A 27,625-nucleotide genomic window follows, 5' to 3' on the forward strand; every position below is an offset into this window, starting at 1 on the left:
TCCTTCACTCAGACACAAAGAAGCCTGCTCTATCGCTCTGGCCACATCATCTCTGCTATTCCTCCGAAGGTGTTTCACGCCTTTCTGTCGTGCCTTGGTCTGGGCTTCGCTGGGAGCTGTACTACACAGAGCACCCCTTTGCGTCTGCGACAGGCCTCCGCTGTTTCAGCACTCCTTTGGGACTGGGACTCAGCGACAATCGCTGCGGATACCTGGAAACCCGTGTGAGGACGCGATGTAAACAGACTCAAATTTCTGCAAGCACAGGGCCCAGAGAAAGGTCTTTCCGGAGTAGATTAGTCTTTTCTGTTACAGCCGGAAACCACCCGATGCTTAAGTCCTTACTGCGCGTGCGCGGAACAGGGGCGGGATCTAATCTGGGGATTCTGCATGGCCCAGATGCAACCCAGGCACAGCGTCTCCTTCTGACGCAAGGAGCGTGCGGAACCATTTCCGGGGCCGCTCTGCTCGGTGTCAGGTGCGGCTGGTCAAGCTGGGCTCTCCGCAGGGACTCGCCTCATTTCAGTGCCTCTTTCCACCCTCCGCCTACTGTCTTCAGCAAACGCATCTGCAGCCCATAAGCCACATCCTTGTCATCCATCACGATGTGACCTGATCCATTGGTCCTGGCTTGGAAGGAGCACATTTTGGTTGCTGGGACAGATAAGGGACAAGATTAGGATCATCTCAAACAAGCAGGTCCTAACACTTTAGGGATGGGGACAGAGGGGAGGAAGGACCTTTGGGTCTCTGGGCCTGCAGATTTTTGCAGACATAAAAGGCACGTGGAAGGGTGTGGCTGCGGAGACCGCTGTTGTAACTGTCTAGTTGATTGGAAGGGCTCTGCTGCAGTGTTTGCAGCCTGTCAATAAAGTTTGTAATTCACTATTTTTTTTGCGACTCATGCCTCAGACTCCATTTAAGAGGTGGTTAATTAGATGAAGTAATGGCTCGCTATACTCTTAAAAGTGTTTCCACCTCCACTCTCATTTTCAATCACTTTCCAGTTAAATTAGGCTTCTTTTTTTTTTTTTTTTAACTACTAACTGTTCCTGAGAGCTGGTGAGGGGCATCTATTTTCTTAAGACTATATTCTCACTCATATTATTAGTTACAGGGAGTACCTATTGTGTAAGTGGCTCTCCTAAGCCTTTTTCTTTTCTTTAGGTGGAGGTTCGTGGGGTGGGGAAAGGGCACCTAGCCTTGATCTAATTCTTTTACAGCTTCCTTACTGCTGGGATTACAGATGTGCACCACTAACTATGCCTGTTATCCATTTATTTAAAAAGTAACTACAAGCCGGGCGTTGGTGCCGCTCGCCTTTGATCCCAGCACTCGGAAGGCAGAGGCAGGCGGATCTCTGAGTTTGAGGCCAGCCTGGTCTACAGAGCAAGTGGCAGGACAGGCTCCAATGCTACACAAAGAAAACCTGTCTCTAAAAACAAAAACACAAACAAAAGTAACTACAGCTAGGGGTGTTTTCGCATGCCTTTAATCCCCAGCACTTGGGATGCAAACAGGACAGCCAGGACTGTTAAGCAGAAAAACCCTATCTGAAAAAACAAACTAAAAAACCAAAACAAAAATAGGGGCTGGAGAGATGGCTCGGCGATTAAGAGAACTGGCTCCCTTCCAGCTGGTTTCTCCCAGCACCCACATTACAGCTCACACCTGTCTGTAACTTAGTCCCAAGGAATCTGACAGCCTCACACCAATTCCCCAATTTTTTTTAACTCACATATAAAAAAATTACACACACACACACACACACACACACACACATATATGTGCAGAACCAGAAGTTGTTGGAGCCTACAGAACTGGAGTTACAGGCAGTAGTGAGCTGCCTGATGTAGATGCTGGAAGCTAACTCAGATCTTCAGGAAGAGAAATAACTACTGCTTGTGACCATGTCTTCAACATTGTCCCCCACTTTGTCCCCCCAAGACAGGATTTCAATTTGTAGCTGAGGCTGGTCTGGCATTCATGGCAATCCTCCTGCTTTTGTCTCAAGTGCTGTCATTACAGATATGAGCCACCATGTCAGACTCTTACTGTTTTGTATTCCATGAGCTTGTTCTCCAGACCCTGAATCCCAATGGTGGACTGGCATAATTTGTGGTTCAGTGGTATCGGTTAGATGATTTCTCTTCTGCTCAGATTGCACTCCTTTGTAACCCAGTGATGAGATGTTTTAGGTTATTAGGTGCTTCTGTGTGTTGAGTGCTTTATGAATCATCTTCACTTCAAAGTATAATTGTGGGGGCTGGAGAGATGGCTCAGCAGTTAGGAGCACTGGCTGATCTTCCATAAGTCCTGAGTTCGATTCCCAGCAACCGCATGGTGGCTCACAATCATCTATAGTGGGATCTGATGCTGTCTTCTGGCGTAAAGTCATACATGCAGATAGAGGACTCAAACAATAAATAAATATTAAATTTATTAAACTTTTAAAAAATAAATCTTTAAAAATCAGGGCTGGTACAAACTGAACCACTGGGCTACAGCCCACCCTGTTCACTTTTAAAGTCATTGTAAGAAGTGAAATAAATGTTTTGATCCCACTGACTTCTTTTCTGTAGCCCTGGCCAGCAGGTGCCAATGTCATGATGAATGAACAGATGACAAGGGTCAGGGTGTCCTGAGAACCATGAATTGCTGAGGAAGGAAAGTCATTTTCAAACTTGATTCTACCCTTCGCCCTGATGGTCTCAGCTCCATTGTCTGGTAGCTGCTTCCTCTAATGGACACTATTCCTGAAGTTTGAACACTGACTAGCCAGTGTTCAAAGTTTGGAAATCACTCGAGTATCACCAATTCAGAAGACAGCTGAAAGTAAGACACCCTCCCCCATAGGACATGATCTACCATTATGCTAATGTTTTATTACAGTTGGGGGATACACATTTTAATTCCTTCAAATTTGTTTCCAAAGTATACTTAAAGGCCTTTTTCAGATTAACCCAACTATTCTTCCTCTCCATTTCCGCTTTGGTGCTTGCTTGACACATTATAGTAGCTAACAACCTAGGTTTGTAGATTTATCTGAAATTCTGGTTTGGACAGAGCTGACTAGGGCACTCTTTCGGCTCTTTAGAAGAAATTCATCACATGATACTGAAACATTGTCTAGGAGAAAGTACTTAGTGTAAGTTTGTGTTTTGGAGAAAGATGGTCACTTTCCATTAGAAAATTGACACTTTTGCTGAAAAGTCATTACTTCTTAAAATTTCAAAACCTAGCCAGGCCAGGCATGGAAGCACATGCCTGTAATACCAGTACTAGGAAATGGAGCCAAGAGGCCAGTAATTCAAGGCTAGCCTTGGTTACAATATAAGTTTGAGGCCAACCTGGCCTATATGAGAACATGTATCAAAGAACAGAATTTAAGAACTTAACGTTTCAACTCTGGGTAAAATCTCTTCTTTGGTTTTCACTTCAGTAGGAAAATATTACCTTTCATTTGGGTTAAGCTAACAAATACATATGCACCTAATGAAATTTAATAATCATCAGTAAAAGAATTTAGGTGTTCATAATAACTGATTCCAGGAATCACTTGTGTAGACAATACTGTGAGTGCCCAGGAACAGCATAGATACCCATAAATAGTTTCCATGATTTATAACACAGAAAGTTAAAGACAACTGTATTTCATATTAGGTTGAATCCTATGAAACTAGTAAAGTGTGTGAGACAGAAAAGAAGGAAAAGAGATACCACATAGCCCAGAATGGCCTTGCTGTGTAGCCACCATGGACTACTTCGAATTCATCCTGTTTTCTTTTTTTTTTTGGGGGGGGGTGCGTGAGACATGGTCTCTCTTTGTAGTCTTGCTTGACCTTGATCCTTGCTTTACCTGACTTTGCCTCTGAATTGCTGGGGTTAAAGGCATTTGAAACCACACCAGGGTGGTAACTTTTTTTTTTTGTCCGTTGAAGAGTAACACTTTTTAAGGTTTACAAAGTTTGGTGGGGCTGTGCAAGATGCTAACCACACTCTGTTGTGATGCACTAAAGATGCCATCATCCCCAGAGAGTTTCTTGCCTTCGGGATTACTTTGTGGGAGAAGGAAAGACACTGGAATTTTGTTGACCAATTGTTACCTAGCCGGGAGGTGATGGCACACGCCTTTAATCTCAGTACTCGGGAGGCAGAGGTAAGCAGATCTCCGTGAGTTCCAGGCCAACTTGGTCTACAAAGTGAGTTCCAGGACAACCAGGGCTGTTATACAGAGAAACCAACTGTTACCTCAAAATCCTTGCCATTATACTTGCCTTAAAGACATGAAAACATTTTTTTTTTTTTTTCCTTTTAGGAATGAGAAGGCAGTTCCGGCTCAAGGCTCAAATAGCACAGAAAGGTACTAACTAGTTCACCTAACAATGTGCACAGGATTGGCATTTGGACCTGTGCAGGTAAGATACACACAACCGTCTTGTACTCTGGTGCTTTTTTAGTGGTTCTGGCAATGGAGATTCCTCACACTGAGGGCACTGTGTAGGACAGGGCCGTAAATCCCAGAAACTAGTGAACTTTATTTGCTTGATCTGGCCTGTGCATTCTGTGGTATTTCATTTGCCCAGCCTCTATCAGAGAAGCTGATAACAAATTTTGTTAGAAGGACTAACAAAATGGGGCTTTCTTCAGCTACTGCTTATATGCAGGTAGTCATTTCATTACCTGGAAAGAGGAAAAGTGGCTTCATTTTGACAACTCTGGAGAACATAACATTATGTTTCAAGTAGGTCAGTTGAACCAGTCATACTTTAAAGAGTTGAGTCAGATACAGTCTGAGTTCATTTTATAAGGCAGAGGGACTTCTGTATCCACTGGCTTTTAAAAAAGAAAGCATGGTTGTATATCTCCATGTTAAGTGAGACACATCCCTGGACACACTACACTTGACTGCTGAAACCAGCTCAGTAGAAACCACTGAAGTTTATTGGCGGTCACAATGCTTACACTGTATGCAGCAAACACCCTTACAAGTCTATCCGCAACCTGATCACGCAAGAAAAGAGTCACCACACAGTCGCCAGAGGAGAAGGAAAATTAACAGGATTGTTTGTGAGGGTTGAGGAAAATAAAAATAAAACCTAATTGATTAACGTCCCATGGGTAAGAGCTGAACTAGAGATGTGTACAACTAGCAGCAACAGTTGTGGAAAAGTACAAGGCAAATAGCTTTCTCCATTGAATTTTCCTCTGTAGGTTCACTTTTCTTTTTTAATATTCAAAACATTTATTATGGTTTTTATTTTATAAAAATGTATATTTTTTAAGGGAGAATGTTAAATACTTCATGCTAGGTAGACCTTGTTATTAAGAACCCCTCCTCTTTAGTAACTTCCTCCAGTTCATACATTCATGAGTGCAGGGTACATACATAAATATCCACACACACATCCATACACACTGCCTCAAGGGCTGGGGAAGACAAAGTTATGGCCACACACATCAGGCCTCTGGTGGACTCATGCAAATTGCTCAACAAGAGAGCAAATGGCTCAATTCTCCATTGTCTCCCTACAGAGACCAAGAATCCTAAAACATAAATCCAACTTTTAACAGCAAGAGGCATCTGTCTGAGGATGAGGGTAAGTAAAATGGGAGAAAGGATGGAGATAAGAACACCAGAAATTTTTAGCTGGAGTTATTTGTCACTGTAGGAGGCTGGGGGACCCAGGGCAGCATCCATGGATGGGGAAGTTGGTGCTCCCTCATGGCTCAGAGTTCCTAATAACAAGGGTTAATACAGCATCAGGAACGCATCGGTGGGGGTGGGGGTGGGGGTAGGAAAAAGGGCATTAAGAAAAAATATACATTTGGAGTTTTTCCTTTTTTTGCCTCTCTACTGTGTCACTAAATATATCTCTGCACTTTCACACATCCTTGTCCAATAAAGCTTCAGGCCACCACAATACACATTTTCTTCACTCGCCATACATAACCCCTCACATCAGCATTGGTGCACTAGACTCTGTAAAAAGTTTTCAGTCACACTTTTTGTTTTTAAACTTGAGTCAATATAAACCTTGTTCAAAATGTTATGAAAAAATGTACATGTTTATACAAGGCAGGTTGTGGCAGGACACTGGGCTCTCCCTGCTTGGGTGGCCCCAGGAGGGGGCTGGAGTCTCAGATGCTGTCTCTGTCTCCTCCCACCACCCTTCCCACCCAGTCCCCCAGGAACCAGCAGTGCCCTGCCCCTTAGTGAGTGCACGAACACCCCCATGTTTCCTGGTGAAACAGCTAGTTAACCTTTGCCATTTCCCCCACACCTCTGGAGGAAGGAGCTGGGATCAGCCAGGCCCTCTCCCTTGCAATTGTTCAACCTCTGGACCAGACCAAAGGGACGCTGCTCTGTACAGGTAGAGTCCAAGAGTTGTCAGCTCATCATGTCATTGCTATTCACTCCATAAGTGGAATTCTTCATTGAGTCGTTGACTTCTCGACGGAATGCTGACAGGTTCTGGGTGAACCTGCAGAAAGGATGCATGTGGGTTGGGGGAGGAGGTAGAAATGAAAGGTCTTTGCCTAAAATGTTGTTTTCCTAAGCACAGAAACAGTTACTGAGAAGCAGAACACAGGAACTGTGTCTAACCTGCTAATCTTAGTCTTAGGACTATTAGGGAAAGGTGGCTTTGTTTATGCTTCTACTTTTTCCTGGCAACTTCACAGCAGGCCAGAGATGGTCAAACCTGGAGCTGGGAGGGCCAAGTTGTACTCATGGCAGCACTACAGGTAACATTAACTGCTTGACAAGAGATGGGAATTAACCTTAGGAAGCTCAGTACTAAAAGACTGAGGACATAGAGCCATGTTGTCCAACATAGAAGCTTTTAACCACAGATGGCTAGTGAGCCAGTGAGACTGAGAGCTGAATCAAATTTAATATTTAAATCCAGTTCCCCATCACAGGCTAATCACTTTTCATATTAAAATGCATTTATTAAAATTAAATAATGAAGATAGTTTAGATAGTTAATTAAGCTCTTAGAAAACTTCGAAGGATGTAATTAAGCTCTTAGAAAACTTCGAAGGATGTTTGGCATAACCAGGGTATAGAAATCTATCAATCTGTGTCAAGTTTATGAAATGTAATTCAGATTAGGTGTTTCTGACAAAAACTTAGCAGCATCTCAGGGTATGCCACTAAGTATAATCTACATGTGGCTCTAAAGACTTAGTAAAATAAAGTTTATATTCTCAATTTTAAGATATCATACACTGACATAATTTTAGATGTTTTGGGTTACTTGGGTTACTACTAGAACTTGTCATGGAGAAATTCAGACATGTAGCTTGCCTCTCTACTAGGCAGCACTATAGGTAGATCACATCTGGTGAACAGAGATGTTTATGGAACTGCCCTTGTTTCAATAGTTTGAAAAATAACAGCACTTTTTGGCAAAACCCAGACACTTACCTGTCTCTGTTCTTTGTCAGAAGATTCCGCTCAATGCCTTCCATCAAATTTTCAAAACACAGATGCATGGCCTGCTGTTTCTCTGGGGGTTGGCTATTGACGATGCTATTTCTCAGGTCAGAAAAATACTGTGGGTCAAGGAGCAAAACATAAGGTGAGAGAAGGCAGATGAATGTTGTCTACAACAATTCAATATATATTGTAAAATCATCATGACCCTGAACTTTTGGGATCTACCTGCCTCTGCCTCCACTTCCCAAGTGCTGGAGACCTGACCTGGCTTCAGACTCCCTTTCAGGGGAATCTCAAGCTTTGTGGTGACAGAGCTGGATCAAGAGCTTGGGACTCAAGTACTTTGATGTCTAGGGACAGCTTTCCCTTTTAAAGGACTTATCTCACTATTTAAAGGAAAGTGCTTCGGGCTGGAGAGATGGCTCAGAGGTTAAGAGCACTAGCTATTCTTCCAGAGGTCCTGAGTTCAATTCCTAGCAACCACATGGTGGCTCACAACCATCTATAATGAGATCTGGTGCCCTCTTTTGGCCTTCAGGCATCTAAACAGGCAGAACACTATATACATCATAATAAATAACTCTTAAAAAAAAAAAAAAAAGAAAGAAAAGGAAAGTGCTCCTTCACCCTTTCCCTTAACTGCCACTTGTAGACTGTTTCTAAGACAGGATATCATGTAGCACAGACTGGCCTGAAACTCACTGAGTAGCTGCGAATGACCTTAAACTTTTGATTCTCCTGTCTTCACCTCCCAAATGCTGAGATTAGAGGCATAGGCCACTAAACCTGGCTGTGAGCAGGCAAATAGAAACAGGACATATTTAGTCAATGTCCCATATCCCCGGCCATGTGACAGCTGTGTGAAGGCTTATTACCTTATATGCCTCTGGCTGGAACAGGAGCTGTTCCTGTTTCTACCTTTTCTTTTTGTTTTTAAGAGATTTATTTCTACTATTATTCTGGATGTGCATGTGTCTGGGTGCCCTCAAATGACAGAAAAGTGTCAGATTCCTTGCAGATGGAGTTACAAATGGCTGAGTGCTGCCTGATGTGGGTGGGGTCTTGGAATCAAAACTCTGGTCCATCTGGAAGAACAGCAAACACATTCATCACTGAGCCATCTCTGCAGACCCCTTTTCTTTTCGAGACAGGGTCTCATACCTGATTGTCCTGTAACTTGCTATATAGACCAGGCTGGCCTTGAACTCAGAGAGATTATCCTGCCTCTGCCTCTTGAGCACTAGGATTGAATTGTGTACCATTACAGCTAACAGCGCACATACTCTCTCTTAAGAAGGGGTGGCTTCATGAAGAGATGGTTCAGTTAAGACCACTGGCTGTTCTAGAGGGCCTCAGTTTGGTTCCAAGCACCCATTTGGCAGCTTACAACCAGGTCCATAGGATCCGACGCCCTCTTTTGTCTTCCAAGAGTACCAGGCACACAAGTGGTGCATATACATATGTGCAGACAAAACACCCATACACATAAAATAAGGAAAAGATTTAATTAAAAAAAAAGTTTGTACTTGGGCTGGGTTGGTGTAAGTACCTATTTCCTGAGCCTCTTGCTGGTCTTTGCCTACCTTTTCATTAAGTAATATCAAGCCAAGGAGGGGTCGAGACATAGACCACTGATTCCTACAGTCTTCAAAGATGATGATATTCAGCACCGTGGACAGCATCTAGACGTAAGCAAGCAGAGGTCTCGTGAGTTTGCCCCTACTTCAGGTAGGAGAACAGGCTCCAAATAGGCCTTTTCTATGCAGGGTAAACTAGAAAAATATTTATAAATCTTTATTTTGGTCTTTTGTTTTGAGAAAAATTATAATCATAGGTAGTCTTTCCCTGTTCACTCTGACTTATGGGGAATAGGATGTGGTGAATGAAGCATACAAAATTTAAGCAGGCAAAGCTTCCTGGTTTATTGTTTCCAAGTACTGGTCTTAGAGAAGACAGCTTCATGACACTTTAAAAACGTGATTAAGTTGTGAATAATTTTACTGCTACCTTTCAAAGAGCAATGAGCAATGATGAAACTGGCTTGGGCATTATCTGCTTAAACATAAGCCACACTACTGACCTGATGCTACTTTGTTATTTGCCATCTGCATTTTTTTTATTTTTTTTTTTGGTTTTTCAAGACAGGATTTCTCTGTATAACAGTCCTGGCTGTCCTAGAACTTGCTTTGTAGACCAGGCTGGTCTCAAACTCACAGATCTGCCTGCCCTTACTTCCCAAATGCTGTGATTTAAAGGTGTGCACCACAACTGCCAGGATTGGCACTGTATTTTTGCAAACTGCCAATCTTAATTTTTCTTACAGATAAAATACAAACAGATACACAGACTGGTTTTTCTATGGTTTGTTAATCCTGTTACTCTGCATTCTTTGGCAGTACTGGGGACTGAATCCAGGACCTTGTGCATCCCAGCAAATGTTGCCACAATCCCAGCCCTGTAATTCAGAGATTCACCCGCCTCTGCCTTCTGAATGCTGGGATTAAAGGTGTGTGCTGCCACTGCCCGGTTTGTCCTGTATTCTTGTTCCTACTTTGCAAAAAGGAGCACAGACTGTAAGAAAGCTAGGCGTGGCTAACTCATGCTCCACTTCCCAGCAGTGAGGAGAAGAGCAATTTCATGGAAGTGCACACTCATGAGATAGACAAAAGTGTGGGGGTGGGTGACGCTCAGATCATTTCAGATGTTTCCCAGATCTAGTGGATTTATAATCCGCTGCCATTTTAAGAACATGAACATAGAGTGATGTGCATCAGCTTGTAGAAGTTCATCACCGTGGGACACACCACCACTGCCAACTAACCCTTAGATCCCTTACCTGCTGAATCATAGCTGGATGCTGCTGCATGATGTGCAGAAAGCAGTCACTCTCCCGGTTCAAGGGTGTTGTCCTTTTCTTGGTGCTTCGTGACAGCTGTTTGAAGAGGTATGTCACAATATGGTCTAGGCAGGAACAGCAGCCTGTGCATACCATGGTGTCTGGAAGAATGTTGGGAGAGCATGAATACTGAGCTACTGATGACTTGCGCAAATAGATTAATATCGGCTGCAATTCCATAAAGAGTACTCAGACTGAGACCTTAGCCAAAGTCATTGTTGAGTATACAGAAGGCTGAGTTTAACTTTGAAATGGAATGTAATACATTTCATTTCACTTAAAAAATCCTATTCGAGTGCTATATTTGTGCCAAATACTTTGTTAGATGTTTCCCCCAAGACAAGGTTTCTTTGTATAGTCCTGGATGTCCTGGAACTAGCTCTGTAGACCAGATTAGCCTGAACTAAGAGATTTACCTGCCTCTGCCTCTAAGTACTGGGATTAAAGGTGTGGGTCATCACTAATTTACAAGTACTTTATTTAATATCTGTTCTTGATAACTGTAGATTAAGTGTGGAAAGATAATGAGACTCATCTAAAACCATACTGCTAGGAACAGAAGGAGCTGTAGCACCCAGGGGGCCTGAAGTATGAGCCTGAATCACTGGTGGAGGAGGGCGTTGTCAAATCCAATTTTACACAGCCTGTCAACACTGACCTTGATTAGAATAGGTTATGTATTAATCCCCTAATGCACCCAAGGGGACCTTGCCTCATGGGCACACTGTTTCTGCTCATTTTCAGCTTGATTTTATTCCTCTATAACCCTTCTGCAACTGTCATGGACTTCCTATCCAGCTTTTATATGTACTTCGATGCCAGGCTTCCCCTGACCCCATCTTCTCATGACCAGGAACTTACTTATTCCTCTGTATTCACCCTGTCATATTATGTAAGGTGTAATTATGGGGAACATCAGGTATTTATTTTACCCACCAGATGAAAAACTGTGCAAGGAAAAGGAGTATATTCTATCACTGTATCCTGAATGTCTCACACAGTGGTTCTTGTGCCAGGATCAGTAAGCACTTGCTTGATGAGACTACACTATGAGTAGCATATTGAGTTGGTAAGGCCAACATTTTTCAAGCAGCAATGTTTTTAGACACTGGCAACTGGTACACACCAGATAACCTAGGTCCTTACCAAGTGCAGTAAGTCCTTCAGAAATAGAAGAGAGGATGTACATGATGACATGAGGTTCCAGGCTTGCAATAAAGTTCATATGGTCCTGGGTCAGGACTTCCAGTAGTGAATAGTAAGACTGGCTGAGCTTGGGGTAATCCTGGGCAAAAGAGAAGGAATAAAATCAATTGGATCATTTAATACTTAAGCACAAAGAGAGAAGATCTTTAACAAAATACTTCCTTCAGTTGGGGAAACAAAAGACATAGTTAAGCAAAAAGGAATGAGGTTCAGTTTCTTGTTTGTTTGAGACACAATCTCTCTACATAGCCCTGACTGGCCTGGAACTTGCTGTTGACCAGGCTGTTCTTGAACTCAGAAATCTGTCTTCCTCTTCCTCCTGAGTGTTGAGATTAAAGGAGGAGGTTGTAGTTTCTTAGGAAAAACATTCAGTCATGGTCACAGGCATAAAAAAATAACACAATCCGAGCATGATGCTGCCAATGGGGCTTTGGGCTTACCAGGAGGTCACTGTGAGGAATAGAGAGGAGCAGTTTGATGAAAGTCTGTAGGGCATTTTCCAAGGCATCATCTCCATAGAGACGGAAGACTCCAAAATTGACATAACTCCCACTGAGAGCAGCTTTCAGCATGGAGAAGCAGATGGAGATACCCTTGAGCTTCAAAGCATAGACCTGATCCTTTGGCACCTCTCCTAGTGTCAGGATACGATTGCCTGAGAAAACGTAGGAAATAGTTACACAACCATGTTCATAGCACATTTTTGTAGTGAGGGTCTTAGTATGTAGTTCTGGCTGGCCTTGAACTCACAGAGATCTGCCTGCCCCTGCCTTCTGAGTACTGAGATTAAAGACATTTGTCACCACACCTGGTGTTCATAGTTTAAGTCATCTCAACCCTCCTATTCTAAAGGCATAGACAATATACATTTCAGCAGGCCTTTGGTGACATTTGGCAGTTTAATACTCATGTATAAGGAATATAGCACCCCATGGGAATGCTCTCCCGGCTATTGTTAGTTTAACCTGAGACCACATACAATTGGACTCACTTCCAGGGACACATCTCTCTAAAGCACCTACCATACATTGTTATCATCTTGCTGGTTTCTCGGAAAAGTAAGATACCATTGGGAGATGAGACATCAAACTGGAGTCGCTGAGATCTGAGCAGAAAATAATAGAAGCACAAAGAGTCAAAGGTTTTTCTTGGCAGATCAGGATGCTCTAGATTCTCATTGGCTCCATAGGTGACTCAGCACTACTGCTGCAAACTGCTTACTCCACTGAGGGAAGAACCATACTTTATTTTTCTTTTCTTCTCCCCCCCCTCCTCCCTCCCTCTCTTTTTTTGTTTTTGTTTTTGAGACAGGGTTTCTCTGTATTGCTTTGGAGCCTGTCCTGGACTCACCCTGTACACCACGTTGGCTTTGAAGTCACAGAGATCTGCCTGCCTCTGCCTCCTGAGTGCTGGGACTAAAGGCGTGCGCCACCAATGCCTGGCTTGATGTTGCTTATTTCTTAAAGCCTACCATTTTAGGTTCAAGTTCTGCTCTTCAAACAATGAAAAAACATTAAATACAACTAAACCAATCCAAACGACAGGATGGTAGATAAAATCAAGCCTTTTAAGCTTCTACCAGTCATTTGTTGGTACTAACTCATAAGCCTTAGTTTACATTTACCCACATTCTTGGTGGCAAGAGGAGGAGGGGTGCAAGCACTGTTCCCACTTTCTAAGGAAAACACCAAGGGACTTGGAATGCTATAACACTCAAATATCAGGCAAGGAAGGATACATTTTAATAATCTTAATTTTTGGTGCTTGACTGCTCTTCATGAGCTCAGAATAGCTCTTTTATCTTGGAACAAACGGCACCTGACTAGTTAAGGCCTACAAGATCCAGAGGTCCTTCCTGACACCCCTGCCTATCTAATCACGCTCTAGATCTACTTATTTTTCTTTTCTTCCTCTCTTTTTTCTGAGTCAGAGTTTCTCTGTGTAACAGTCCTGGCTGTCCTGGAACTCGCTTTGTAGAACAGGCTGGCCTCAAACTCACCAAGATCTGCCCACCTCCCAAATGCTGGGATTAAAGGTGTGAGCCAACCACCACCTGGGCAAGACCTACTTCTAAAATAAACTCTGAATTCATTCACTTCCTACATGCTCTCGCTGTTTCTACTCTTGCCTCACTCAGCCTATTTTTCACGTGGTAGGAGACTATCACACTCTTAGCCAAGATCACTGACAAACTTGTATAACAGTCCCTGACTGTGCTGGAACTCACTTTATAGTCAAGGCTGGCCTAGAACTCACAGAGATCTGCCTGCCTCTACCTCCCAACTTCTGGGACTACAAGTGTGTGCCACCATTGCCCGGCTGAGAAGCAGGAGTTTAAGATGGGATCTGAATGATGAGAGTCTAAAAGAACTCCAGGTGAAAGCTGTTGTAAGCAGTTAATACTACTGTAGATACCTAAGATAGACCAAGCTTGCTGGGATTTGAGGCAGAGCACCACCTCTGTGGCTGGATCATGGTGAACAAGCAGAGTACATAGAGGAAGTCAAAGATGAAAGGCAATTCTGGCTCCACCAAACCTCAGATGGCTGCCTCTGCTCAGTGTGGCTGAAGAATCTTGAGAGTTCAATGTCTTCCTATCCTCAATGTGGCTGGAGAACGAATGCTTGATACTGACTACTGAAGACCCTGCTCCTATCTTTATACCCTTCTAGTGTTTGGATTAAAGGCGTGTGAACCAGGGTGCTGAGATCCTCTTTGTGTGAGCTGTTTCTCTTTAGTACTGGATCAACAATCTTGTGTAGAACTAGGTGGCCTTGGATTCACAGAGATCCATCTACCTCTTAATCCTCCAGTCCTAGGATTAAAGGTGTGTATCACCACCACCACCACCACCACCACCACCACCACCACCACCACCACCACCACCCACCACCACCACCACCACCACCCACCACCACCACGATTCTGGCTACTGGGATTAAAGGTGTGTATCACCACTGCCTGATCTCATAACTTGAGGCTGGCTTTGCTTTCTGAATCTTCAGGCAAGCTTTAATAAATCATACATAAATAATATATCACCACAGAGTACTCTCAGATACTGATTTTATAAACTATTAGCTCTTGAATGTTGGCTTCATGGGAGGTTATGGCCCCTCTGAGTGTTACACACTCCTTCACTACAGCAGTTTTAAAAATTCTCAGCAGTATCATGAGAAATTGATGAACATACCCACAAATGGAAAGCTAAGGAACTAGTGTTTTTTTTTTTTTGGCTGTTGTTGTTCTTTTTTACCCTAAAATGTAAGACAAATCTAAAATTTGGTGTACTGAAATTTTTTATTACCATGGCCTAGCTACAGTTAGGCTACTAAACAACTATGTGTTTGTGTGTGTGGTATATGCATGTGTGCATTCATGTGTGCTTGCTTATGTGTTTAGAGGTCAAAGACTAGGATCAGGGATCTTGTTATACTGTTCTCCACCCCCCCTCCCCCCAGACAGGGTCTCACTATGTAGCCTTAGCTAGCCAAACTCACAGAGAACTACCTGCCTTGCCCCTTCGATGCTGTGATTAATAAAGGTATGTGCCACCATGTCTGATTCCTCCACTATAGAGATAAAGTGTGTTTTTCTTTTCTTTGTTTTTGTTTTTTTTGAGACAGGGTTTCTCTGTATTGTTTTGGAGGCTGTCCTGACCAGGCTGGCCTCGAACTCAGAGATCAGCCTACCTCTGCCTCTTGAGTGCTGGGATTAAAGGCATGCGCCACCAACACCTAGCAGTATATCTTTCTTATATATCACTACTCTAAAATATGATGGCCAGAGTACCATCACCAAATGTCAACTTGCATATGTTTGCACGGGGGTGGGGGTGGGGTGGGGGGTGGGGGGGTGGGAGGACAAAACAAAACACTTTAGTTGCCAAGTCTACTTCTTATTAAGAATGGAAATCCTGGCGGTGGGGGAAAAAGGATTTACCTCAGCTAGTAAGAGTGTTTCCTAGCATGCAGGAAGCCCCTAGTTTGATCCTAGCAAAACTCAGGTAAGTTGGCACATTCCTGTCATCCTAGCACCTACGAGGAGGCAGGAAGATCAGAAATTTCAGGTCATTCTCAGCTATATATTATTTAAGGTCAACCTGGGCAACTGAGACCCTGTCTCAACCTCCCCAAACAAGTAAACAAACAAAGATGTCCTGAGCTCACTTGATGATATGTTTCCTATAAACAGCAATGGCTTGGTGTGGCAGGAGTATCCCTCTTTCAAACAAGAACATCATATTTGATAGCAGTGCTCCACAGTTTTCCCAGAGCACAAGAAAGAGAACCAATCAATCACCTTAGGGGTTCTCAAGCAGCAGAGCAGCTACTATCCTGCTTACCTGTTATGAACTAATTCAGCCATCAGCTTGAGTACAGGTGTGGTACAGGCTGGATCATGGTACCAGAGCTCGATTGCCCGCTGGAGAATTGGCATGTAGGAGGGATAACTGTAACAGAGACGCTAAGGAAGAAATTCTCAATCTAAAAGACACAGTGTTCTGTGCTCATCAAGCACAAACTCATTATTATAACTCTTTATTTTCCTGTCTTGTTTGCTACCTGGGGAGTTTTCCTATGTGAGCAATCCCTACCCCCTTATGGCACTGGGGGATATATTTCAATTCTCAGTTCCTTTTTTCTGAAGAACACAACATATTTAACCATTTTTAAATATTTATTTTAATTTTTTATTTTCTGTGCATTATTATTTTGACTGCTTGTAGGCTGGATTGAATCTGGATCCTTTGGAAAAGCAGTTGGTACTCTAAATCACTGAGTCATCTCTCCAGCCCCTGTATTTCATATTTTCATTTATACTTTACCATTATATGATAGGAGATTAACTATTTTATGTTGGAGACACTATTGGAAAAACAGGTCCTCAAATTTTGATGACCAATTGTTTCAAGGTCATAAAGTCAGTAAAGTTAAGACTTACTTCCTAGCTTTACAAGTTTTTATGTCTCCCTCCCTCCTGTCTTTTCTTTCATTAGACAGAACTTGCTATGTAGTTCAGGCTGGCCTCAAAGTCATGATTTCCTATCTAGCAATCCTGAGTGCTGGAATTAGAGACCCTCCCCGCCCAGTTTCTTTGTGTAGCCTGGTTGTCCTGGAACCTGCTCTGTAGACCAGCCTGTCCTCGAACTTAAGGATCCTCCTGTCTCTGCCTCCCAAGTGTTGGGATTAAAGGTGTACACCACCACGGGTGGCTTCCACACAGTAAAATCCATGTTCAGTAGTCCCCCATTGGTGCTTGGTTCTATTGTAACTTTAATCTAGTATCCAGATGAGAAACTGGGAGACAATCTCATTTATTTACTAACCAGAGGACAGCATTGTGTCATGAGCTCAGCAGACCCTTTGGAAAACCATTTTCTTGCCTCACCAAACCTCCTCCCACTTTCCTTTCCATTCCTGGCATATAACTTCACTCCAGTGATTGAATGCGCAATATGTTTCTAGTATGAGTTAGGATACATCCATTCGAAGAGCATCATGAAGCTGGTCTTGGCATTGAAGGCAAAAGCTATCCCTCTCAGGTCTCTCACTAGGCCAACAAGAGTTCTCTGCAGCAGGATGTAGAAACAGAAGAAATACCACAACTATAACCCTCTGAAAGGAATTGCAGTCAATTGCAATCCTTTCACAGGACAACACTCCCACTCCCCCTTATTTTGAATCCATTTTTTCATGTTAGAATGGAATCTTTTCACCTGGAAAATTAGTTTTGGAAACTTGATATACAGGCTGAAGTTTTCTTGTAATAAAATCTGAAATCCAAAATCTTCCAAAATACAAAGTAACTTTCAGTATGCCCAGTGATGGAGAAGAATACATTAGGAAACTGTTCATACAGACTCACTGAGCTGGGGAGATATGTCAGTACTGTGACCCTAAGCTCCCTGCACTGCTAAAAGAATAAAAGTCCCCATGAACAATAGTAAAAACATAGTTACCTTCAGGCCAAGTGCATAGGTGTATGTGAAACACAAGTGAATTTTGTATTTAGACTTGGGTCCCATCCCATTCTCAAGATATCTCTCTCTCTCTCTCTCTCTCTCTCTCTCTCTATATATATATATATATATATATATATATATATATATATACATACATACATACATATATCAAAAATCTAGAAAAACCACTGAAATCTCAAACATTCTGGCCCAGATATTTCAGATAAGGGATACACTCAGAAAAATAGTATGGTTCAATAGTATGGTTGCAAAAATAAGTTAAATCTTTTTCCCCATGCTGGAGTTTGAACCCATGGCCTCATGCTTTCCAGGAAAGGAATCTTGAAGATGGTAAATTTTAAGACATTAAAGAATATGTAAAGATCAGGAAATCAAAATAATAACCCAGTTTTTCAAAAGTGAAAAAAGGTCATATAAAGGCAGAAAAGGCTATGTTCTGAGTTCCTTATCTTAAAGGAATTTAAGCAGGTACTCTACCAAGAGGAAGAGAAAGGGAGTATACATAGTACCTTGCCAGGATCCTGAGTACCTAGAAATAAGACTGATGGGCTAAAACCTTTATGGATGAGGCCTAGTGACTTTCCCAGGGTCATGCTGCTTCTCAGAGTAGGGCATGTAGTTTGCATCAAGATCCCATATCTGATGGTTCAGTGGGTGAAGCGCTTTCTGGGCAAGTGGATACCCTGAATTTGATCCTTGGACTATGTATAAAGGTGGAAGAGAACTGACTCCACAAAGCTGGCCCCTGCCTCCATAAACTCTGTGCCATGCGCAATCACCCTCTATAAACTATAAATCCAATATTCTCATTCTCAAAAGAAATTCTACTTGGGCATCCTGATTAATAGAATGACTGCTCTAAACATCTATTCTATTATTGAAATCCCTGGGAATTTGAGGACGTTGACTTACTTGTTTAGTAAAAGCTGCTGTACTGAGTTGATACCCCTGTGCTCAACTTTCTAGCCTAAGATATGTCAATCTAAAAGACTTGTTACAAGGGCCTGGCAGAAATAATGGGTGACCACTGCAGTCCATGGTCAGCCTGGTTTCTTTATGCAATTTTACTTGCTTTGAACGGAACTAAGATGATGGGAGAGAACTAGCATTCACTGATACTCTTGGTAGTGGCTGATATTGTAGCCAGAATTGCTGGTATGTTCTATAATAGTGCATTCCCCTTAGAATGATTTCAATGCCCAAACACACGTACAAAGTTGAGAAAGTTATACAGAGTGATACTGTTCTCTGACTTTCTTGCTTAGATTTTCATCTTTCAAAACTAGAAGATTCTTAAACATTTATTTATTGTATGTGCATGCACATGTGTGCTCACATCCATGTCACAGTGCATGTCAGAAGACAACTTAAGGGGTTGGCGGTCTTCTCCCTACATTATATGGGCAATGGAGACTGAACTCAGGTTGTCAGGGTTGGCAACAAATGTCCTTACCCATCTTACTGGCTCCTAGAGGCTTTTGCAAGATGAACTGTCAGGTAAACCTCACATTCTCCCCATCAATACCCTTTTGCTATTTGGTATCTCTCTGCTCAGCCTGGGTGCCCTTAAATATCCTGCAGAAAGCACTACTACCGATGTTAATATCCTCAAGTCTTCTTAGTTTGGTATAGGTATCTACATTCATGTAAGCATGTATGAAGAAAACAAACAAACAAACAAAAAACAGGAGAATAACAATCAAATGACAATTTTGAGAGCCAGAAATCAAGAAATAAAAGCTGACTTGAAATTCTACACATTGGATGCGGAAATTCAAAGAGTACTCGCTCATCGAGTTTGTTTGTTGTGGTGGTACGGTTTGAAGCCAGGGCTGCCAGCACCCTAGGTAAGTGCCTTCCCACAGAACAGAAATTCCTAGGCCCCTCAAAAGCAATCTTCACAGAAATAAGGAATTACAAACAACTCAATGACAATGAAAATGCCACCAATCAACATCTTGGGGTTTTGAAAATCTGTTTTGGGTGAGTGGAGGAGGTTGGAAGGATCTGGAAGAAGCTGGGGAAGGGTACACTATGATCAAAATATATGGTGTGAAAACATTTTTTTTCTCAATTAAAAAAGAAAATCTGTTTCATGATAGTGGAGAAACACCTTAACTGTACATGTAAAATAGTTAAGAAGGTACAGACTATTGTCAAACTAAAAAGCATTCAAACAAAGAAAAACTTTTGGAATATGCTTAGAGGCACTTATAGTTTTACAGCTTTAACAGTGAGAAAGAACTGAATTAACTCCAAGAATAGTGTGAAAAAAAAGTTAAGAGTAGAAAACAGATAAAATTGTCTTCTTTTGTAAAGACTAACTGTGATGATATTTTGTTTCTGGTCTAACAAATAAAGCTTGCCTAAAGGTCAGAGAAGCAAAGCTGCCAGTTCTTACAGCTACCAATGCTAAGACTGAAAGGGTGATCCTGTCCTCAGATTGCATCTCCAGACTGCTTCTGTCTCCACTAAACCTCAGATTGCTCTGAGCTCCTGTCTCCTCCCCCTTATATTCCTCTCTAGTGCTGGGATTAAAGGTATGGTGAGATCACCTTTGTGTGAGCTCTGTTACTCTTTTGGACTGCATCAATTCTGTAGCTCAGGGTGGTCTTGAATGAACAGAGATCTGTCTGCTGAGTGCTGGGATTAAAGGTACGTACTACTACTGCCTGGCTTCTATGGCTAACTAATGTGGCTGGCAGCTTTGCACTCTGATCTTCAGGTAAACTATATTTGTTAGATCATAAACAAAATACCACAACTAATTACCTGCAGAACTGTTCTAGAAAAACAGTGAAATCCTAATAAACACCATTAAAAATTAAAATGGGACATAATTCAAGATATAGCAGTGATTCAAAAGGCAGTAAGAAACTGTAACTTCATGTTGATACATCTAAAAATGTTCACAGCAATCTCTAAACAGTGCTTAAGAATACACTTTAATATGAAAGGACTTTATGACTACCAAGTCTTCAATTTAAAAGTCTCAAGAGCACAAGAGATTCATATGCCAACCAGGAGATAGTTTGTAGATAAGCTGCACTCTCTTGGCAGTTACCCAATCCTGGGTTTACCAGGCTCTGACTTTAGCCAGAAGCCAACTGGTTCATAGGTGGAGGACTAACCTTTGCCTCTTGTTCATTAAAGCTGTTAGTGCTGAACATCTGGGCCACAGCCTCAAACGCTGCTGTGAGTGGAAGCATGAATTGCTCATACTGATCTTCATCCTCTCCTGAAAGGGAAACAACCCGGGGTATGACTCTGATGCCAACAAATCCAAGCTGTGAATGCTTGAGAAATAAGATGGGGTGAAAGAGGAGGGGGTCCCAGGGCAATCCAAAGGCTCCCTTTATTATCCCAATGGGTGTTAGTAGTCATTAAAAAGTCAAATGTTAGCAGAGACATGCATGTGCACAAGGTACTATATGCTGTTCGTTCTGTACTCAGTGAGAATGCATCAGTCAAGAAATGACCTGCTGGGTTAGAGCTAGGTGAGATGCTCCGGGAGGCTTTACTCACATGTGCTTTCCTTAGTAGTGTTTCATAAACCTAGGTCTCTGGTCATTTTAACAGGATTAAATTAAAATAGCTCAAACCCACAATGACAAACACCACTGAGCATCAGTGGTTAGTTGCACCATCAGTGTTACTCAGGTGACTAAACTTCCCTGGTTCCTATGTACTGGAGACTTACATAATTAACCCCCTGTAGACTGGGTAGGTGGCTCGCTTAGTAGTGTGGGGTGGAGATGGTTCTGACCAACAAGATGCACTTAAGAATCTCAACAATTCTCTTATTTTACAGATGTGGTTGTCAAAGAGAGAATTTTATATTCTTCAAAAACAGTTATTTTTGACAAGGATCTCATTATATTGCTCTGGTAGGTCTCAAACCCAGACTTCCTGTCTCTGTCTCCCAAACAGTGGAATAACAGGTGCACACTACTGTATCCAGCTTGAAGAGAATTTTATATCATGGCACATAGAGATGAAAACTTGGCTGCATATTCTTACTCTATTCCAGTACAGGGAGCAAGACAGCATGATGAATTTTTTTTTTTTTTGTGAAAAGAGGTGTTATTTCAGATGTTTTTGTTACTGTTGAAACAACAGAGAAGAGTTCCCCCATATCTACTACTCTGTCCTCAGATAAAAATTTAGTACAGGGCCAGATTACTTCTTGAGTCACTAGAGTTTATTGCAGTACCTAAATCCACCATGAGGAGACGCCCAAGTGCTGTGTAGAAGGTAGTCCGACACCGCATGTCTGTCAGGTTGGACTGATTGTTAATACCCAAAAATGAAAAGTGCTCGCTCTATTAAAAAAAAGAAAACAAGTTAAAAAGGTAAAAACAAGGGTTAGAAGTAGAATGGAAGTCAGTAATTTCAGAATTACTGAGCCCTTGCACACTAGCTGCCCCATGGTCATTCTGTAAGGATACATGGATGCTTTAATTTTTTAAAATGATCATGCTGTACTACTGGTTTGCCCAAGTATATATATACAGCAGTAGGTGACTTTAATACAGCTCAGGCATCATGAGCAGCTCTGATGATGGGAGTGTAATCTGGCAGAGATGCAGGACCCAGGGCCTCAACTGCAGCACCTGCTTTGCAGTGCTGAGGAAGTGTATGTGGGTGGCTGGAGAACAGACAGGTAGAAGGGCCGAGATCACTCACCGTGTGATTGTTCAGCATGAACTGTACCGCGCTAAGCTTCACTAGCTTCCTTACACTACTGTATGTAAAGACAAAGGGACACAGTCAAGGAAAAGTGTGGCACAAACTAAGAAATGTTCAGAGCAAGTATGCTTTCCCTAGCTATCTTACTTTTTAAACCACATGAGAGCAATACTGCCTAACAGGAAAAGGTGTTAGTATTTTAATTAATAACAGAATATCCACACCAAACTGCTACTTTAAGTGTTTTCTGCCCTTTACTGGCTTCCAACTGTGGAGCAATCAAAACTTCACAGCAGATGTCATTCAGATCAATGGTTGCAAGCCATTACTGTGGGAAAGCTTAGTGTCAGGATGCTTACACCAAAGAGCCAGAGGCTCTGCTTTCACTACAGATGCTAAGAACTTAGTTATCAGTGAGCCAGGCCCAAGGTCCCTGGTATTTACAAATCTTAGGACCAGTCAGGGATATATCTATAGTCAACTATTACATTGTGTGTTGCTTCACTTTTAGGGACTTGGAATTATTCTAGATTCTCTCTGTGTGTGTGTGTGTACTACCTTTGGCTCTTAGGAAAATAGAAAACACTTGAGTCCAAGCTACACTCAAGTTAAAGAGGCAGCAGAAAACCATGTGACTCTCTTTCTAACTTGCTCAGAGTCTAACAAAGGATATCCAATGGAGAGGTCATTGAGAAGCTGCAGTGTCTTGGAGGTGATTGGTTCACAACGCCCCCAGTACTTCAAGTTGGTGATGCTGGAGGAAAATAAGAAAAGAGAAGGGAAACTTTTGATGCACCCAATTTCCTTGAGGGCTGAAAGAAGATATTCATCAATCAAAAGTCACCACACATCTGTATCACCAATTCACAGACATCACGACCACAGGAAAAAAAAAAAAGGGTATAAAATCTCTGTACTTACATTTGGTTGACTAGAAAAATTATCCTTCAGATAATCTTCACTACTTGGTTCCAAAGCTACACTGGCCCATACCCAGGCCCTTGGAATTCTGGGGCACTCCAGGGCTGATTTCTGCAGCAAGGGTAAGAGATTTCTGCGGCAGTGATAACATGCAGACGTATGCAACTCTGCACCTGCACCATCCACTGTCAGCTGCAGAACTCTAGTAACCCTTGCTTCTGGATTCTTGGCTGGCAGAGTCCTTTAGACCCCCTTTGCTTTTTCCATTTTAAATTATTAATTAACCAGCTCATGGAGATCAGTGTTTAGGCTGGGTCAGTTGCAAGGAAGCAAAATAGTACTTTGCACACAGCCCTGGGTTGTTATTATTATTTGACTCCTAGTGTGTGCTTTGATAAATAGAGCTCCTAAAAAAGAGGAAAATGTAACCAAGGGACATAACTTAAAAACAACAAAAACAAAAACAGGAAAAGGGCCAATTAGAAGCACCAACTTTGAAGACATTCAAACAGCAGGAGCAGATTTTGGAGATCAAGACTCCTGGATGGTATGATGCTTCCTGAGAAGAGTAAGCCCATGTGAGAGTAAGGCTCTCCCCGTGGGGGTGGGGCAGGCATTCCTAATGGAAATCAGCACCAGAAAACAAATGCCTACTCTGGGCATCCCGGACAGCTCAGTGACCTGACCGAGAGTGAGAGGACAAATACCAATCACCGGGGAGGAGCTCCATTTTGTGAATGCCTTGACAGGATTTCAACTGTGATTCCAGAGGCTAAAGAGAAGATTGGGTGAAATTCTACACAAGCCTGGAATGCTCTGGGGCCGGGCCATATCTCTAAGCACAGCGTGTCACACACTCAAATGCACAATTCTCTGACGCAAACGATCAAGGCTGGAATAGCAAGGCAGTGGCAGCACAGTGCCTGGGTCACTACAGTTGCAACAGGACTGCAGGGCCTCTTGCTGACGGTGAGCCACAACACTTACACTTTTCCTATGAAGACACTCAGCACCATCGTCTCATCATTCAATCCCAGAACTTCTGAGAGTCGGCGGTACAGCTGGTGTCATGCAAAGTAAGAGAAAATAATCAGATGACATAGATTAGAACAATCACAACCCTGGGCTGTCTAAAATGTGTCCACTCTCAGCAGGTAAGATGTAGGACAGTTCTGGGAAGTCCTGAAGGGACTGTACTGAAGGGACAGGCTAGCTTCAGTGTTCTAAATGCTAGATGGAGACTGTGTTCTCTTATTGGACCCCTTCAAACCCGAAGTTCTTCAAACACTGCCAAAACTACCGGCTGTTCTCAACATTAATTCATGTATAGAGACTAAGAACTGCCAATTTGGGGGAGTACAACAGATGTTTTGACTGGCCATTTGTTAAGCATATGGAGCACTAGAGAAACAGGACCAATTTGTTGATGATTCTCAGAATTCTACAGACTAAGAGAAAACATTTGGATTATCCCAATACTGAAAATCTGGAGGTTTATTGTAGCTGTGATCAACTGTTTCCCCTCCATCAGCAACTCTACACCCAAGAAGTGAGAAATGGAGCTAACTGTGAGTCTGTTACCTTTGAGGATTTCTGCACCTGGTCCCCAATGTAGATCTTACGAAACTGCTCAAAAAAGCTCAGCATGGCCAATTCGAGCTTCTCATTACCCGCCTGAGCCAAGCGGGAATCGGTCAGGTTCATAAGCTGGAGCACCCTGGAGGAAAAGGAGTGATGATTCTCTCAACAGCAGGATATCCTGGGCATTCTAAACAATGGAAGCTACTTCAACATCATCACACCTGTCTCTCTCCTTATCCCCACTTTGGGAACTGTCTTCACTGCAGGCTCTAAGGAAACCAACTCTCTACTGTTGTTTATAAACAGTAGTAAAACATGACTGTAAAGTTTAACTGTCTTTTCCTGGAACTTGTGTGATATTGTGGATGGAGTGATCTTCTGCATTCAGATTCATCTATGCAGATTCTTGTACTGGACTGGCCCAGTGCTTCTCAATCTCTTTTTCTCACAGCTGTGAAAGGGAGGGAGATACACGGCAGCAAGGTCCTAGGCAAGGACCACCTTCAGGGAAAAACAGCAGAAGTACTATTGCCTGTGACTTTAACCCTTTGCTCTAGACCTTTCTCTCCCAAACAAGGATGTGGTCAATTTTGAATGAGTAATACTGGTAACAGTCCTGGAGCTCTCTTTGTAGACATGGCTGGCCTCAAACTCACAGAGATCCACCTGCCTCTGTCTCTCCGAGTGCTGGGATTAAAGGCATGTGCCACTACTACCTGGCTGAAGAATGGTATTCTTACAAGTAGTCATTTGGCAATTGACAGAATGAAGACAGCAACTATTTGCGACATATCATGAGTAAATTACAACACCCAAGAGGAGAACAGCCTACAAGACACTGTCTAAACTGCATTTATTATGACACATATGTAGTATCAGAAAGGTATTGCGTTTCATTCTTATGGAATCTTTGTTCACTACCTTTAAAAAAATGCTAGTGGGGTAATGCCATGTACACTTTTCTTACAGGTAGGGCACCTAAAGTCAAAAGAGCATCTGATAAATAACCTAAGGGCAAAAAGACACAAATGGCAATTTTTCAGAAGACTAAGATTTATAGACTGAGATATCTGGGACCAATACAATGTAAGACACCAGGTTCCTGTGGGTCGTCCCTAGGGAAGAAGTCCTAACAATGGCAGCTCTCTGGATGGTCCTACAATCTTTTTAAAACGCATGGTAACACTAAGGCCTATCTACTCACACTCTTGCAGTCATGTACAGTAGCTTTCCAGAACCTACAGGATACATGCTCTTACCACAGAGTAATACAGGGATGAGACTCCAGCTATTTTACATACAGCAGAGGCTTAAGAACTGTAAATAACACTACTCTTCTCATAAACACCTTTCTTATTTATTTACTTGTTTCTGAGATGGAAAGACCCTTTGGAAAAAGGGGCTGAGGATACCAGTTGGTAGAAGAGCATGTGCAAGACCCTGAAATCAATCTCAGGAACAAGTAACCAGACAAGAGAGAAGGTTATGATAGCATCCAATGAATAAACAAGAAAGAAGGCTATATTAACACGCAATGGGCTTATTATTATAGTAAAATGAATTCCTTTTTTTTTTTTTTTTTTGGAGGCAAGCTCTCATTATGGCCTGGACCTTGGTATGTAGACAAGACTGGCCTTAAACTCAGAGATCTGTTTGCCTCTGCCTCCTCATTTTAACTTAGAAAATTTCAGTAAGTTGTAAGCCAGTGGTTTTAATAAAAGGAGAACACAGATACAAAATAATGCAAAACTGTGGCTTTAACACAGGCTGCAGGAGTGATACCAAGGAACCAGTTTTCTTTGAGACCTGTGTCAGCATTGCAAATACAACCCATGTTTTTTAACTTAGATACTGCCCCTGAGTAGATTAACAGTTACCCCCTCATTAGTCTTTCCAATTCTGTAACCAACATTTCCTTGCTGATTACTGCTGAAATGTTTTTTCCCCCCAAGAGAATATTTTTTTTTAGTTCAAATTAGAAACAAGGCTGTTTCACATGTCAATCCCTTTTCCCTCTCCTCCCCCCCAACCCCCTGCCAGCCCCCAACTTCATCCCCCCTCTGCTCCCCAGGGAGTGTAAAGCCCTCTGTGGGGGTTCTCCAAAGTCTGTCATATCATCCTGGGCAGGGCCGAGGGATAAATACTAATCCACTACCAGGGGCCCCATAGAGTGCTGTGAAATGTTTTTAGTGTAAATCACAGGTAGGGCTCTTACTGAATGCACAAAAGAGAACTAGCTGGCTTAGTATGACATCCTCATGGGCATTCAGTTGCCTAAGAAGACATTCTGCAATTGGTAGAAAGCATCAGCAGGGTCCCAATAGGTGCTGAGAAGTCAAGTAGAATAAAAGACTTCCATGGGGCACACTTACCGACAGACAAGCTCACCATCCATAGCATCTTGCTCATCAGTGCTGGCGAAAGAAACTCGGCCACCAATCACAGCTCCAATAATATAAACCAACCATGTCAGTCGTCCTTGAGTAGAAAGAACACTCCTTAGTGTCCCCTTGTTAGTGTTGTAAAGATACTTCTTACTAGAAGACTCTTCATCTCTCCCCCGGCTCCCCAGTGTTTCTCTGTAGTCCTGGCTGTCCTGGAACTTGCTCTGTAGACCAGGCTGGTCTCCTACTCAGAGAGATCTGCCTGTCTCTGAAGTGCTGGGATCAAAAGTGTGCGCCACCACCATCTGGCAAGACTCTTTAATCTTTTTTTTTTTTTTTTTTTAAGATTTAGGTATTTATTATGTATGTGTACAGTGTTCTGTGTACATGTCTTTCTGCAGGCCAGAAGAGGGCACCAGATCTCATTACGGATGGGGATGGTTGTAAGCCACCATGTGGTTGCTGGGAATTGAATTCAGGACCTCTGGAAGAGGAGTCAGTGCTCTTAACTTCTGAGC

The 27,625-nt window shown here is 42.5% G+C and overlaps 1 protein-coding gene and 1 long non-coding RNA gene across 3 annotated transcripts in view; one reads left to right on the forward strand and one right to left on the reverse strand.

Annotated features, from left to right (window-relative positions):
• The first annotated feature begins 560 nt into the window (after window positions 1-560).
• On the forward strand, window positions 561-9,965 carry LOC113832683. The gene is made up of 3 exons (XR_003480129.2): window positions 561-699; window positions 4,319-9,172; window positions 9,841-9,965. It is a non-coding gene; the product is annotated as an uncharacterized LOC113832683 (long non-coding RNA).
• The window catches only part of Xpo7 (exportin 7), a 91,387-nt gene continuing 68,684 nt past the window's right edge, over window positions 4,923-27,625 (reverse strand). For both annotated transcript variants that reach the window (XM_035452152.1, XM_035452151.1), the window contains exons 13-28: window positions 27,096-27,201; window positions 24,724-24,859; window positions 24,130-24,203; window positions 22,895-22,975; window positions 22,219-22,282; window positions 21,746-21,854; window positions 20,664-20,770; window positions 17,030-17,118; window positions 15,892-15,999; window positions 12,569-12,651; window positions 11,987-12,201; window positions 11,487-11,625; window positions 10,281-10,441; window positions 9,028-9,126; window positions 7,433-7,560; window positions 4,923-6,485 (exon numbers count right to left, since the gene is read on the reverse strand). In XM_035452152.1, the coding sequence (XP_035308043.1) occupies window positions 6,392-6,485; window positions 7,433-7,560; window positions 9,028-9,126; window positions 10,281-10,441; window positions 11,487-11,625; window positions 11,987-12,201; window positions 12,569-12,651; window positions 15,892-15,999; window positions 17,030-17,118; window positions 20,664-20,770; window positions 21,746-21,854; window positions 22,219-22,282; window positions 22,895-22,975; window positions 24,130-24,203; window positions 24,724-24,859; window positions 27,096-27,201 (1,793 nt within the window). In that variant the 3' untranslated portion in view covers window positions 4,923-6,391. The remainder of the gene's footprint in view (window positions 6,486-7,432; window positions 7,561-9,027; window positions 9,127-10,280; window positions 10,442-11,486; window positions 11,626-11,986; window positions 12,202-12,568; window positions 12,652-15,891; window positions 16,000-17,029; window positions 17,119-20,663; window positions 20,771-21,745; window positions 21,855-22,218; window positions 22,283-22,894; window positions 22,976-24,129; window positions 24,204-24,723; window positions 24,860-27,095; window positions 27,202-27,625) is intronic.

This window comes from Cricetulus griseus (genome assembly GCF_003668045.3).
Source record: "Cricetulus griseus strain 17A/GY chromosome 1 unlocalized genomic scaffold, alternate assembly CriGri-PICRH-1.0 chr1_1, whole genome shotgun sequence".
Classification (NCBI taxonomy): Eukaryota; Metazoa; Chordata; class Mammalia; order Rodentia; family Cricetidae; genus Cricetulus; species Cricetulus griseus.